The sequence below is a fragment of the Scaptodrosophila lebanonensis genome, unplaced genomic scaffold (assembly GCF_003285725.1).
Source record: "Scaptodrosophila lebanonensis strain 11010-0011.00,11010-0021.00 unplaced genomic scaffold, SlebRS2 tig00000089-arrow-pilon, whole genome shotgun sequence".
Classification (NCBI taxonomy): domain Eukaryota; kingdom Metazoa; phylum Arthropoda; class Insecta; order Diptera; family Drosophilidae; genus Scaptodrosophila; species Scaptodrosophila lebanonensis.
Genome location: NW_022060565.1, coordinates 4,919,973 through 4,932,926, shown reverse-complemented (window position 1 = coordinate 4,932,926; position 12,954 = coordinate 4,919,973). Strand labels below are relative to the sequence as shown.

General features: G+C 37.6%; 2 protein-coding genes across 4 annotated transcripts in view; one reads left to right on the top strand and one right to left on the bottom strand.

The window, feature by feature from the left end:
• The window catches only part of LOC115626798 (ras-related protein Ral-a), a 28,069-nt gene extending 20,534 nt beyond the window's left edge, over positions 1-7,535 (bottom strand). For 2 of the 3 annotated variants that reach the window (XM_030522265.1, XM_030522267.1), the window contains exon 1: positions 7,407-7,535. The gene's annotated coding sequence lies outside the window, so the exon portion shown is untranslated. Of the gene's footprint in view, positions 1-7,391 lie in introns of all 3 variants that reach the window. The other variant, XM_030522266.1, reaches the window with a different exon arrangement.
• Positions 7,536-12,757: 5,222 nt separating this feature from the next.
• The window catches only part of LOC115626878 (serine/threonine-protein kinase tousled-like 1), a 141,238-nt gene continuing 141,041 nt past the window's right edge, over positions 12,758-12,954 (top strand). The window contains exon 1 of the mRNA XM_030522388.1: positions 12,758-12,874. Within this exon, the coding sequence (XP_030378248.1) occupies positions 12,803-12,874 (72 nt within the window). The 5' untranslated portion in view covers positions 12,758-12,802. The remainder of the gene's footprint in view (positions 12,875-12,954) is intronic.

The following is a 12,954-nucleotide window of genomic DNA, read 5'->3' as shown; positions in this document are numbered from 1 at the left end:
CAAGATATATTCAATATATATGACTGACCACTGTCAGGCGAATGTTTTAAGATGTTATCTTCAATAGAAGCCGAGCTATTATGAAACAGTGAAACAAATATAAAAGCAGATACACCCGTATGAAAAGTTAAATTGCAACCTATGGGCATTCAAAGTGTTATCTTTATAAAATATAATATAATTAAGCAACTACTATTATCATTATTTATATGATTTCCTAGTTTATTACGATGTGATTCATTTTAAGAAACAAATATTAAAACATTTCGTAAAACACTCAACAAACTCCAGCCAAGGACTATGCGTTTCTAAATTTAAATCGACTTCGTCAGCAAGAACAAAACCAATCAAGATAGCATATACTATGTACGTATAAAAATAGCTCTGTTTGTAAACTGTGCAGATGGATTACTCACTATATCACAAATACGCATATAAAGTACTCGTTGGGAATAAGAAGCTTAGCCCTTGCGTTTAGAAATAATAGAATACTCGTATGTGTGCTTAAAAATGTTCAACTCTGGAAATTACATTTATATAACTAGAACGCTCCACTTCTCCCTCCCTTCCTAAGAAGCAATCGTTTAAACATTTCCAGATTTCGCAAAACAGTTCCAGTTGACGCAACAATCCACTGGCAGAACAGAACAGACCCCACACATTTTTCCCATTCTTCTATTTTGACTATCAAGGCGACAATTGAGTTGTCGCGTTGTAAGATCGCCAAAAACTACAAACTGTAAACAATCTCAGTGGTTTTCATGTACGACAAAAATTGGCTGTTGTGCGCGGTTGTTTCTCAGACACATTTCTACACAGTATCTTATGTATATATGTAAGTACAGTAGAAAGCACTCGAATAGGTAGAGCTTTGATTTTGCAGCTGAAATTGTGATCCAAAGAAGGTTCAATTATAATCCATTATCCATCATTTGCACGATGATACATAGATTATAATTTATTTATAAATAATATTTAATATTAACGAATAACTGCATTTAAAATGTTTATTGTTATTATTCAAATATAGCTTATGCTACGACTTTTATGTCAAGATTGATAAGTCAAAACCGGCGGTCGTGGTTAATGAATGAATCCATAAATAATGGGAATGGACAATCCTATATTCGGAAAACGCAAAAAGGTATTACAATGATAAAATGATCAAAAAGCTAAGCCTACAATACATGTCTCATATCTCTACATCATAAGTAATCCTGCATATTTGCTTGATCTATACATTCCTACAATATGTATGGTAAATATGTGGATTATTTCCAGAAAAAAGAAATATCAAACGAGTAGGACGTTAAGGGCGTACCAACCCGACTAAATCCAAGATTTTCGAAACTAAACTAAAATAAAGTTTGTTGTGCATATGCTAGAGGGATCCAGTCTTTAAATTTGGTAAGGCATTATAAAAAGACAAATAGATACCAAATGGTTACGATATTTCAATAAAGAGAAACATTTTTGGCAGTTTGAGGCTGCGTATGGTTTAACTTGCTCTCCGTATAGATCAGAGTTTGGGCCTCCTAGCTGCTTTGGTTCAAAAGTTATCGGCGTTCATACAGACGGATATGACTTTATCGAATCGTCTCTGATCATATACTCGTATGAGCCTAACCTAAGCCCTTCGGGTACTGAAACAATCATTGTGTGGCGTGTCTAAAAAAGTGAACGCTAGTGTAGTTATACATACATATAGTATACCTATAGTATGTATATGTATGTATATTTGTAGAGCTATAGGCATGTATTAATGTTGTGTGTTGTGCGTGCTGCTGAGCCAAGTTTTAATTATGTGTGTGTGTGTGTGTGTGTGTGTGTGTGTGTGTGTGTGTGTGTGTGTGTGTGTGTGTGTTCCGCATATCTATCGCACATCTTCCATCACATTTGCACATCAGAGAGCTTAACACACTTCCCACGCATTGTTTAAATTTGTGTTTATTCGCTACAGTTGGGGTGTGAATAGCCGCGTTAGAGCTATACCTAGCCCCGATCTATTTGGACACATCAAGTTGCTTGGTTGGAAAAAAAGGCAGAAAAAAACTGGCTAAACTGGCGTTTTGGCATCTTGTTGACTTCACGCCTTGAACTTTGCCAATGACCATCGGCCAACTTAGAAAGTTGTGCGTATATTGCAGCAAACGAGTTGGACTCCCAACCAACCAACCAGCCAAGTGCGTCTTTAAACGCCCTGTTGGACTGCAATCTGGCCAAAGGCGTCGCTGCTCGACTTTCTCGGCTGCGAGCTTCGATGGCATCGACCCATTTGATATTTGATTGTACCGCTTGTTGCGCTTCTTCTATAAATAAAACAATGATGCCATTGAAAGAGTGAAAAGTTCAAAGCTATAAAAGTTCTTCCATATGTGTTGTACATACGAGTACACAAATACCATGATGTAAATACTGTATGTATATGTGTATGGGTGTGTGTGTGTAAACAAAAGCCAAGCAATTCATTGTGCATTGAGCTTAATAGGCAATCGGTTGCAATATCTATGAGCTGTAAATCATAGAAATGCCAACTGGTTTGCAAAGCTTTTAAAATCAAGCAGAATGGGGAATTATAGCATCTTCTGTCCAACGTTAATGGATTTCATGTTCTCAGACATACATATATTATTTCTAAGGGGTTGGCAATTAAAGGAACGACCATAAATATGCTCATGTATATCATTTATATTATACATTGGAATAGCGAACTCATTTGCATTTTATTTTAAACATAATAGCTCCGCAACAATCGATTTATTGCAGAAATACTGAACCTATTTTAGCTCAGATTTGCGCAGAAGAGAACTGAGAACCATTGCTTCTTCAAACAATATTTGTTTGCTAAATTGTGGAAGAAGTATTGGAGATTATATTATAACTTGTTTTGGAAACAAGACTGCCCCATCTATATTGTAGAGATACTACTAGGTGCTTTGAATAATGCAAACCAACAATAATAGTTCACATTGTAATGGCTTCACAAATTCCATAAATGCCATAGCTCTATATTTATACAGTCACTCTTTTTCTTCTTCGTTTTTTTTTTTTGGATACACTTGACATTGAAAGGCCCACAACGAAACGCTGCCACTTGACACGCGACTGCGCAGCGACAAAGAATACGATAGCTTGGCATGGTTTGATTTGGTGGTGCTGTGGTGCGGGGCGGAGCGGTGCGGTGCTGTGGTGGCGGCAGCGCATGCGTCCCAGTTCGACCCACAATTGTGGAACGCGCTCGCTTACGAGTATTTCGAGAGCATGAGTCATTGAGTCACGCTTTTTGTTACTTACAACAATTTAACAATTTTCTTTAGCTTTACCTTTGCACAATTGACTGCGCAAACACAAAATAAAATAAAACAGCGGCCCCAGAGTTTACAAAAATAAGTAAAATAAAAGCGCCGCAAAAAACAGTTAACAACCTGAACTTCATTTGGCTTGAAGCGCAAACGGAAAATTGTCGTGCCTCAGAGAGATTGAAACGTCGCGAAGCGAAAAAGTGGCAGCAGCATGAATATAGATGTATGTACGAGTATGTGTACCGGGGTGTGGTTGTTTGCCTCTGAAGACGCTAAGCAACGCCACCCTAGACGACCATTGAATCGTAGACCCGACGACCCAGGGGCCCATGCACTGACCGTGGCGAGTTCGGGGTCACCAACATTAAATGCATAACAAGTTGCATTGGAGAGGCGAGGGTTGAAAACTGGTTTCTTCTGAAGGCAGAAGGGTTCGGGCTTTTTTGATAGTCGTTTAAATGTTCAGTTGAGTGCCCGAAACACCAGGCACACTGGGCTGATAATATCTCTCTAATTATAACGCCATTTAGCAACATTTGAAACATAATCTCTACCTTATTAAAACTATATTCAATTTGATCAATTTTTGTTAACTTCTCATGTAAAATTTCATCATGATGTCTGAAAAATAATTACTTTTGCTTTTATTTAATAAGTAAGGTCTTGAAAAATCTGAATAAATTCATGTTCAAAACCACTTTTCTTTTAGTACCAACTGTCACTTTAAAACCACCGATTATGACAACACTGGTGAGTATTATGAGAAATAACTTTAAACTTCTTGTCTTACATGTGTACACCCTAGAGGGCATCTGTCTAGGTTCCCAAATATAAGCCGTTCTATTATTAATTATTTCTATAGCAGCTGTATGCTAAAGCCGTAGCTGGAGAATGATTTTTTCCTAAAAACCTAATTACGAATAATTGCGTTGTTTTAAAAAACAAAGTAAAATAAAGATCTATCTATACGTAAATAATTAAAATGTTAGCTACTCTATCTCTAAATGGAATGGCTTAATATCCATTGAATCCTAATTCTGACAGCATTTTGTTATCAAATCATGTTTCCATATCAAATGCAAACAATTGGTTTGGAAATTTCCACCCGCTCCTAACCTACGGGCACATAACTTTTGTCATTATCAAAGTATTCGAAAAGTGTTAATACGTGCCTAGATCTGTTCTGGGCTTGAAAATAAAAACACACAAATAAACAAGTAAGGCGGAATTAGTTACCAAAATGCAATTCGGGGTTTTCTTACTCATTACACATATAGTACATACACACATATATAAATAAAAATATGTGTGTTAGTTATGAGTCAATTAATTTATCTGGCTTTCTGTGGATGACTAAGCAGCGAACAATATGTTGTACTTTTCTAGCAAAACCAATTTGTAGATCCAATGTCAAAACAGTAATGAAGGTTTCAAAACTGATGAATCGCAAGCTAAACAGCTTATCTGGGGTTCTATTTGAACATTTTAAACTTGGCCTGAAGGCGCAGCACACACACACACACAGAGACACAGAGAGAGAGAGAGACTGAAATTCCTAAAATTTCCAAATTGTGTCATCACCATCATTATTATGTATTAGCATTAGAATTCATTCTCACGTCGAGAAGCGAAGCAAAACGAGAGACAATAGATGCAAAACAAACATACAAAATTGGTAATTGCTGTTGGAAACTTGTTAGCAACAAAATAATAAATGGGACCCTGGCATAGAATCAAAATTAAATATCTACCTCTACTGCTATAAAGAAGAGCTTCTTGAGTCGTGAATCGTAAATCGTGTTAATATCGCAGAAAGCCATTTCGATTCATAAGCTAATAATAATAATTGTAAGTGGCAGCCGGTGACAATGCAAAATGAAGTAAACATAGCGGAAAATTAAAAATCGATGAACTCAATACGTTTTGGCGGCGTCTGGCTTACTCCCCGACTCTCCTGCCCCTCTCTCTCTCTCTCTCCATCCGCCACTGTCACTGCCTGCAAGCAAAGAAATTAAGAAATGGAGGTCGTCCGTCCATACTGCTTGCTACCAAGAGTCGAACGGTAATGGAAAAAGCATCATAACTCCATTGGCATATATTCCAAAAAGAAATTAGCGCAGAAAAAATGAGAAATTGGGTGAAGTTTAGCTGCGACTAATCATTAAATGGCGTCTAATGGTCTGGCACCGTTTCCGAAGTTGATTGGAACGGAAGGCAGCCGAGCCAAGAGACGAATTCAAATGTGCGCCATTCTGGGACACACATAAGGATGATTAGTCAAGCATTGGCAGAGAAATAAGGTTGTGAAGCGGATTTCGTTCAATGCGATTTAAGTATGAAAACAAAATCACAGAGAAAAAAAGCAATTAGTTGCAACGTTTGCAACATGATGTCCACTGTAGTGTTTTGTGATATATTGTAGTATTGGTTTTATAAATATGCAGTATTAATTCCTAGAATGGGAAACTTATATTCATATTGAACATTTGTAAATTTTATTGATGTCATTGGAATACTAAAAAATTTGCGAGGGAGTCTGAGCTGGCAAATGAAACTAGTTCGAAATAAACTTAGTAAACGTTTACTGTTTTGAAAGTTCTTCTTGCAGTGTAGATCGCCAATCTAAAGCCAAACAAATGGTTTCAAAATTGCATTCTATCTTCAAGTGTTTTGGCGTTAAATCACGTTTTAGCATGCATTATTATCAGTTCGGGAGCTGCGGCCCCAAAACACAGAAGAGACGTGCTGCATGGATCACGTAAAGCTGATAGAGTTGAGTTGCTGCTCTGCTCTCTGTTTAAGAGCTCTCGTTCTTTTGCTCTCCCCACAACAAGAGCTGTTATTTATATTAGTAGGTGCGGGAGAATTGCAATTATCTGTGTGTGTGTGTGTGTGTGTGTGGGCGTGGCATATTGCCTATTAAACAAAAACAAATTGATACTAAATGAAGTTATCAGCCAGCTAGGCAAGGCAAAAACAAAAAGGAAAACAGAATGAAGAGGGGGGGATGAGTCAATGCGCAGGCAGCACTCAAAGAGCAAACAATATGCGGGTGCCGCTCTCCCTGGTGGGCAGACAGGCGACCTGCAATTGCACGCACTCATGTGCGGGTGTAATAGGGTCGAGGGGAGTGCAGCAAATATTTCCGCTGATAATGTTGATAAACGCGGTTTTTGAATGGCAACTACAACTACAACAACAACAGCAGCAGCATAAAGCGAAAAAGGCAACTGAAAAGAAATGCCGCAAGAGGCGTTGCCAGCGCATTTCGTTTTCACTCACAAGAACAGTAGCCGCCGAGCTGCCCGCAGCAACAACAACAACAACAATGCAAATTCGTTCATTGAAAGCGCAACAACACACAAAGAATGGCAAGAAGTATAAAATAAAACGAGCCATCACCATCACACACACAGGCAACAAATAAAATTGCTTTTATATTTAAATAATACACAAAAGAGAAAAAATTTCACTTTTGCTATGCGCGCCCCGTTATTCAGCAGTAACTTAGTTTTATTTTACACATACAATATAGACACACATACACACACACGCACACATACTATACACACACACAGGCACAGGGGCCGCACTTTCTTCGGCAGTCGCCTTTTGGCGGCTTTTGCAACTTGTTTATATGTGCAAGAGAAAAATAATAAAATATAAATATAAATGGCAAGAAACGGAGCGCGCTTGCAATGAAATCAATTGATTAAATAGCACGCACGCACATACACACACACAACACACACATATTTAGAGCAACGTTATGGCCTTTTTGTTTTTGGGGTTTCGCCTGGACGGATGACGCGTTCTCAACAAACTTTGCTTTAATTGCCTCCCAGCAATAGCTTCGAGAAAATTTAACACATTTTATTGCGCTGCTCTTGGCAACTAAAAAGGCGCACATAAACACACAAGTACATGTAGTAGTAATAATAGTAAAAAAAAAAACATAACTGTAACCACTGAGCATCATCAGTTTCGGTTTTGCACAGACACACACATTCTCACAGATACGCAAAAAGAAAAAAAAAAAACAACGAATTTAGTGGCTAAGGCAGTGTAATAATTGAAACATTAATTTACTTGAGTGCAACATACAATGCAAAATATACTGTCGCGTGCCGTTTTGTATGTTGAGCAGTGTAGACAAATCGGCTACCAGCGTCTTGAATATTTACTAGTTTCAGCGTTTTTCGAAATGCACAAACAACCGTACGCTAAATCAACTCGAAAGAAATGCACGGTGGGGCTGCAAAACAATCGGCGACGCTATCGATAGCGCCGCCTGCGCACGCATAGTCGATAACAAAACCATCGATGACATCGGAAAGTCACTACAACCGTGGAAAATCACGACAATTTTGTTGCTGTGATCAAGTCACATGTTGTCGATATCCATTTATAAACAAGAGGAAGGCAACTGCAAAATTACATTTAGCAATACCTTTTTATTATTTATTGCCATAATAAGTGTTGGCTTCAAATATCAGCTGGCACCTATGCTAATGAATATCGTCGTTACTAGAAATTATAAATGGAACAAAGCACAAAAAGGCGAGAGCACCTTAGGAATTATTACTTAACTATGGAACCGACAAGCGTCGTATCCCGGGCACTTGTATAAAGCTAATTTTATATTTATTTTAATTTAATATATGTATATACATCTATGTACATTGCCAATCTCCGCAGGCTGTGGAAGCGCAAGACCTGATATACGCAAATAGCCACTAAATTAATTGATGGCTGTTAATCTAATTCTTTTAAATATATGTATACACTTTTTTGTCATATTTATTTCTACAGAAATCTATGCATTGTTTTTTAAACGATAGTTTGGATGTACATACATATGTAAGTAGTCATTTAAATTTTCAAATCGACGGTAAGTATTGGAGGTGAGCAAATATTTCATAAGCCGATGACTTGTAACGAGTTATGCAGCGCTCAGGTCGTGAGTTTGTGGATTTGTTTCATTTTTTGGTATTTTATAGCACTGTTAGCTCTGATGGAGAGGTAATCGATGTTTCTACATTTCCATGTTCATCGATATCACGATATATGCAGTGTGGCCAATCGCAAAGTCGTTGTAGTGCTACAAAGTTGTCTGAATTAGTTTAAATATTTTTGCGCGCTATACTCATAGATTCCATATGAGACACTAAAAAAGCCCATATTTTTGCAGTGTTTTGGGCAGCATTCCAAAGTTAACATATACACATTCAATCAATGTTTTACAAAAATGTACAAATGTAAAAACGAAAGCAAAACTGTGCATGTAGCGGGATGAAATATTCATAAAATATAGTCAAACCATTGATAAACTGATGTCTTTATTAACTTTTTCATTAAGCTTCTCTTTTACAAAGTTCGCTATTATTCGACGTAAAAAAAATTTTAAATACAAAATGCATTGGTGCTATACATTTTGTGCAAAATTATCAAATTGTCATAATAACAATGTAGCAATGCAATTAAACTGTTCGAATATTACAGTCGTTTAAAATGTCGCTATTGTGAATCAACCATTAACTAGTACCTACTACTTGCTGTTATAACGAGTACTTGTTGCGAATGAACTTTGTATCGATGTTGCGAATACAGCTGTAATTGGCCATCGATGTGTGCCGGTTGACGAAAAACAAACGCCAGATGGCGCCCGCACACATACACCACTATGCGTTTGGTAATCGCTCATCATTAGCAATAGCAATAGCAAAAAAAAACAAAAGCCAAGAAGTATTGCAAATCCATCGGCGGTTTTTGTTTCAGTGTGTGTGCTACAATGTGTGTGTATGTGTGTTGAACACGATTTATTATCAATAGGGTAACGCGAAAATGTTTATTTAAAAAAGTGCGTTCAGCTCTACGATCGCCAACACAGTACAACAAAACTACAACAAAAGCAACAAAAAGTGCAAGGAGCATTGCGTGCGTGTGCGGTTGGCAGTGTTTTTTTTTCAACTCATTTTTGTTGTTGCCGACAATGGCAATTGGTATTCCTCGATTATTGTGCAGTTGTGTGCGCAAAACTACAACAACAATTTGTTACTAGCCTATCAATAATAATAACAACAACAATAAGTGAACAAATTGCAGCGAAAGACCAAACTTAACCTCGCAGCGCTTGCAAAAAAAAAAGAAAAGGAAAAACGAAAAAAGCAAAAGACAAACGCGAAAAAAACGGCAAAGCAAATGAGCGAGAGAGAGAGAGAGAGACCGCAATAGCTTGAGAGAGTATTGAGTGGAAAAGTGTGTTTGTGCTCTTTTTTTTCTTTTTATTTAACGCGTGCCTCGCGAAATTCACATACACACATCCATATGCGCCTGCCTACCCCCCACCCACCCACGGCTTAACTGCTGGTATGAGTGCGTGCGTGTGTGCGTCTCTGAGAGAGAGAGAAAGAGAGCGTGGGCTATCATACATTTAAACCGGCATGCGTTTTTACTGTCTATAAAGTGCGTGAGCGCCCAGTTCGTGAGCAAGCGAATGCGTGTGTGTTTGTATGTTTCTGTTTAGCTGCAGCAGCCAACAACAACAAACAGCAATAACAACAAACAACTGCATCAATAGTCCATACAAAGTAGCAACAACAACAAACACAATAGTAATGCAAGCACATCGGGGAACAAAATGCACGGTAATTACATGCACACTTATACATTGATAGATATGTACATACATACAAAGGTGCAAAGATGTTTTGCTTCTTTTCATTTCGCTCGCTCTTTCGTTTTTGGAATAAAAAAGTACCTCCATCCCATCGACATTTGCCACATTCCAATGCAACCAAGTTATGAGAAAGTAGCATTGAAAAACAAAGTGTTGGGCAATTCAATGGGCAACAGCGGTCACGCGGTAGGCGTGGCTCGCATCGATCCCAACAACCAAGTCTGCATCGTCGTCGTATGTATGTACCCCAACATGCAAAATGCATATGTACCCCCACCCCTCCCCTCCCCACCCACTATTCCCTTTACCACCATCTACACATGACGTGCGCCAAAGTCCGTGGCAAGAGTTCATAATAATGTGGCAAATGGCTCCAATAAGACTTCTTAATTGTTGTTCGGCTGGGATTTTTTTAGCTGGCAATCGGTTTACAGAAAATAAAATCTGATTGGGAATGCCTTAATTGGTTGCGAGTCCGATAACAACTAGCAACACTTTGAGTTTCCTTGAAATGCAATAACAAGTTCCAATACATTTTAATATACTTTTTTTTATCGCCTTTCAATTGATTTGTTAGTGAAGCATCGTCTAAATTCTAATATGTTCGCTATTTCAGAAAGAAACAAACTAAACTAACAGTTATACTGTTTTAAAATAAGGCGGCCAACCGTCCCGCATTGACATGTGTTGTCCCGCATTGAAAAATCGAATAAAATAGTCCCGAAAAACCTGAAACGCGTCCCACATGTCCCGCATTACCAACATGACATTTAAAATACATAATATAATAGAGTAAGAGATAGAAAACCATTGTTCTTGTCTACTGCATCTCCTGCTCCTGCTCTCCTGTTTGACAAAACAGCGGTGAATTGAGGTGCTTAATAATCTAAGAGAAAAAGGAATACCAATGCAAAATTGCCTATCTATCATCCAGTGCCTTCTCTGTTTTTATACCCTGTACCCGTAGGGTAAAAAGGGTATATTAGGTTTGTGCAAAGTATGAAACATACAGAAGGAAGCATCTCCGACCCCATAAAGTATATATATTCTTGATGAGCATGACGAGAGAAATCGATCTAGACATGTCCGTCCGTTTGGATGAACGCGAGGATCTCAGAAACTATAAAAGCTAGAATAACCAAAGTTGGCATCCAGATTCTCCTAGGTCCGAGTAAGGACGAGTTTATGTTTTTTTTTTTAATTTTCCCCCCCGACTAACTTCCGGCAATGAGCTTATGCGTCCCTAGCAGATGAAAACTTGTAGTACTGGAGTAAAATTGTTTCGGTAACTTAGAATTGACCGATTTTCATAAAATTTGAAAAAAAAAAAAAAAATTATGTATATATAAATTATCTTCGCAAATATGATTTATGTTGCTTATTTGGTTAATGTGCGCTCAACCGTTTTCAGACGGACGGACATACTTTGATCGATTTCTCTCGTCGTGCTGATTAAGAATATATACACCATATGGGGTCGGAGATGCTTCCTTTGCGCAAACCTAATATATACTTTTTACCTTACGGGTACAGGGTAAAAAAAATCCAGTACTGGTCAAAAAGTTTCACTCGTGTGAAAAATATGATTTTAAAAATAAAGACACATAAACAAATTGAATAATTATTTTAAGTGTTTAATACATACATACATACATTTACATACATATGTAACTGTACATATGACACATCGGAAATAACACCACCTTAAATTGTCCCGCATTGGCTTTTGAAAAAGTTGACCGCCTTATTTTAAAATCGTTGTTGGTGTTGTATGCACCCATGGGAGACGTACGCCTAGAGAAGACGTCTGTAGAGTACTTTACAATTTTCAATTACACCTTGATTTATACGTCAAGATGTTGATATATGTCCTTGAATTAGAACTAGACTTAAATATAATACTGTGTCTCTCCCGAGAATATTGTACTTCAGTTAGCTTGAGATGGCTGGAGATTTATATGCTTGAGAAAGAACATGATTGAGTGCAAGTCCATAGCTGAAATTTCTTTTAAAGCCTTAGCTGTGACTGAGCCAACTAATTGGAATGATCGATATTATTATACTATAGGTATACATATACTTGAATGTAGTATAAGGTGGGAAAGCCTTTCAGTTGTGGAACACCGCTGCATCGACGATTCGTCGGCATTATTAGCTGGTGACACCTTTCGACTCTTTCTTTATTTGTCAAAAAAACCATTTGCAAGATGTCACAAAATTTGTCAACGTACTTGTACTGCTTCTTTGTCAGAACTCCCTTAATGCGTCGTAAATTTTGAACGATTAATCAATTTTTTGCGATGTTGGGCATCTATTCCCAACATCGAGCGAATTTGAAAAATCAAACATAATCTGTTTTCCATCAAAATCTGGTTGACCTAAAAACAGATGTTTTCCTTCTTGACCTCAAACGATGTTATGGCTGTAAATAGTATTTCCTTTAAAAACTTTCACCTTCTTCTCGATTCATGACTTCTGAAAACGCTATTTTGTTTTGGTTTTTTGTTAGTCTACACTACTGACCATTTTTATTGGGAAGGCTATCAAAACTGCAAAAATATCTTCCATCATTATTGTTAATTGCCCTCTCGTCTTATATGTTTCAGCAAAAGTACCGCCAATTGATTTCAATGGCTCCAAAAATTTCAGACTCACTATAGTCTGTTGAAGTACATGATTATTGATGACTGGTTTCGCTTTCGACAGCTTCGAACATTGAAACCAAAATAGTATATATATGTAGCATATACTTAACGGAAGCCAGAGAGACAATACATTGATTTGAAGAAGACCTGAAGAATCAATAAACAAATAAGCGGAAATGGATCATTTTCAAACATCGCTGAATCCGCGGAAACAGGAGCTGCTCGAGGCGCGCTTCATTGGAGTTAGGGTAAGTGTCGCTCCACCAGGATATTTCTAGAAATTGCAGCGTTTCAAGACTATGGAGATAATATCTTAAGTTAAGAAAGA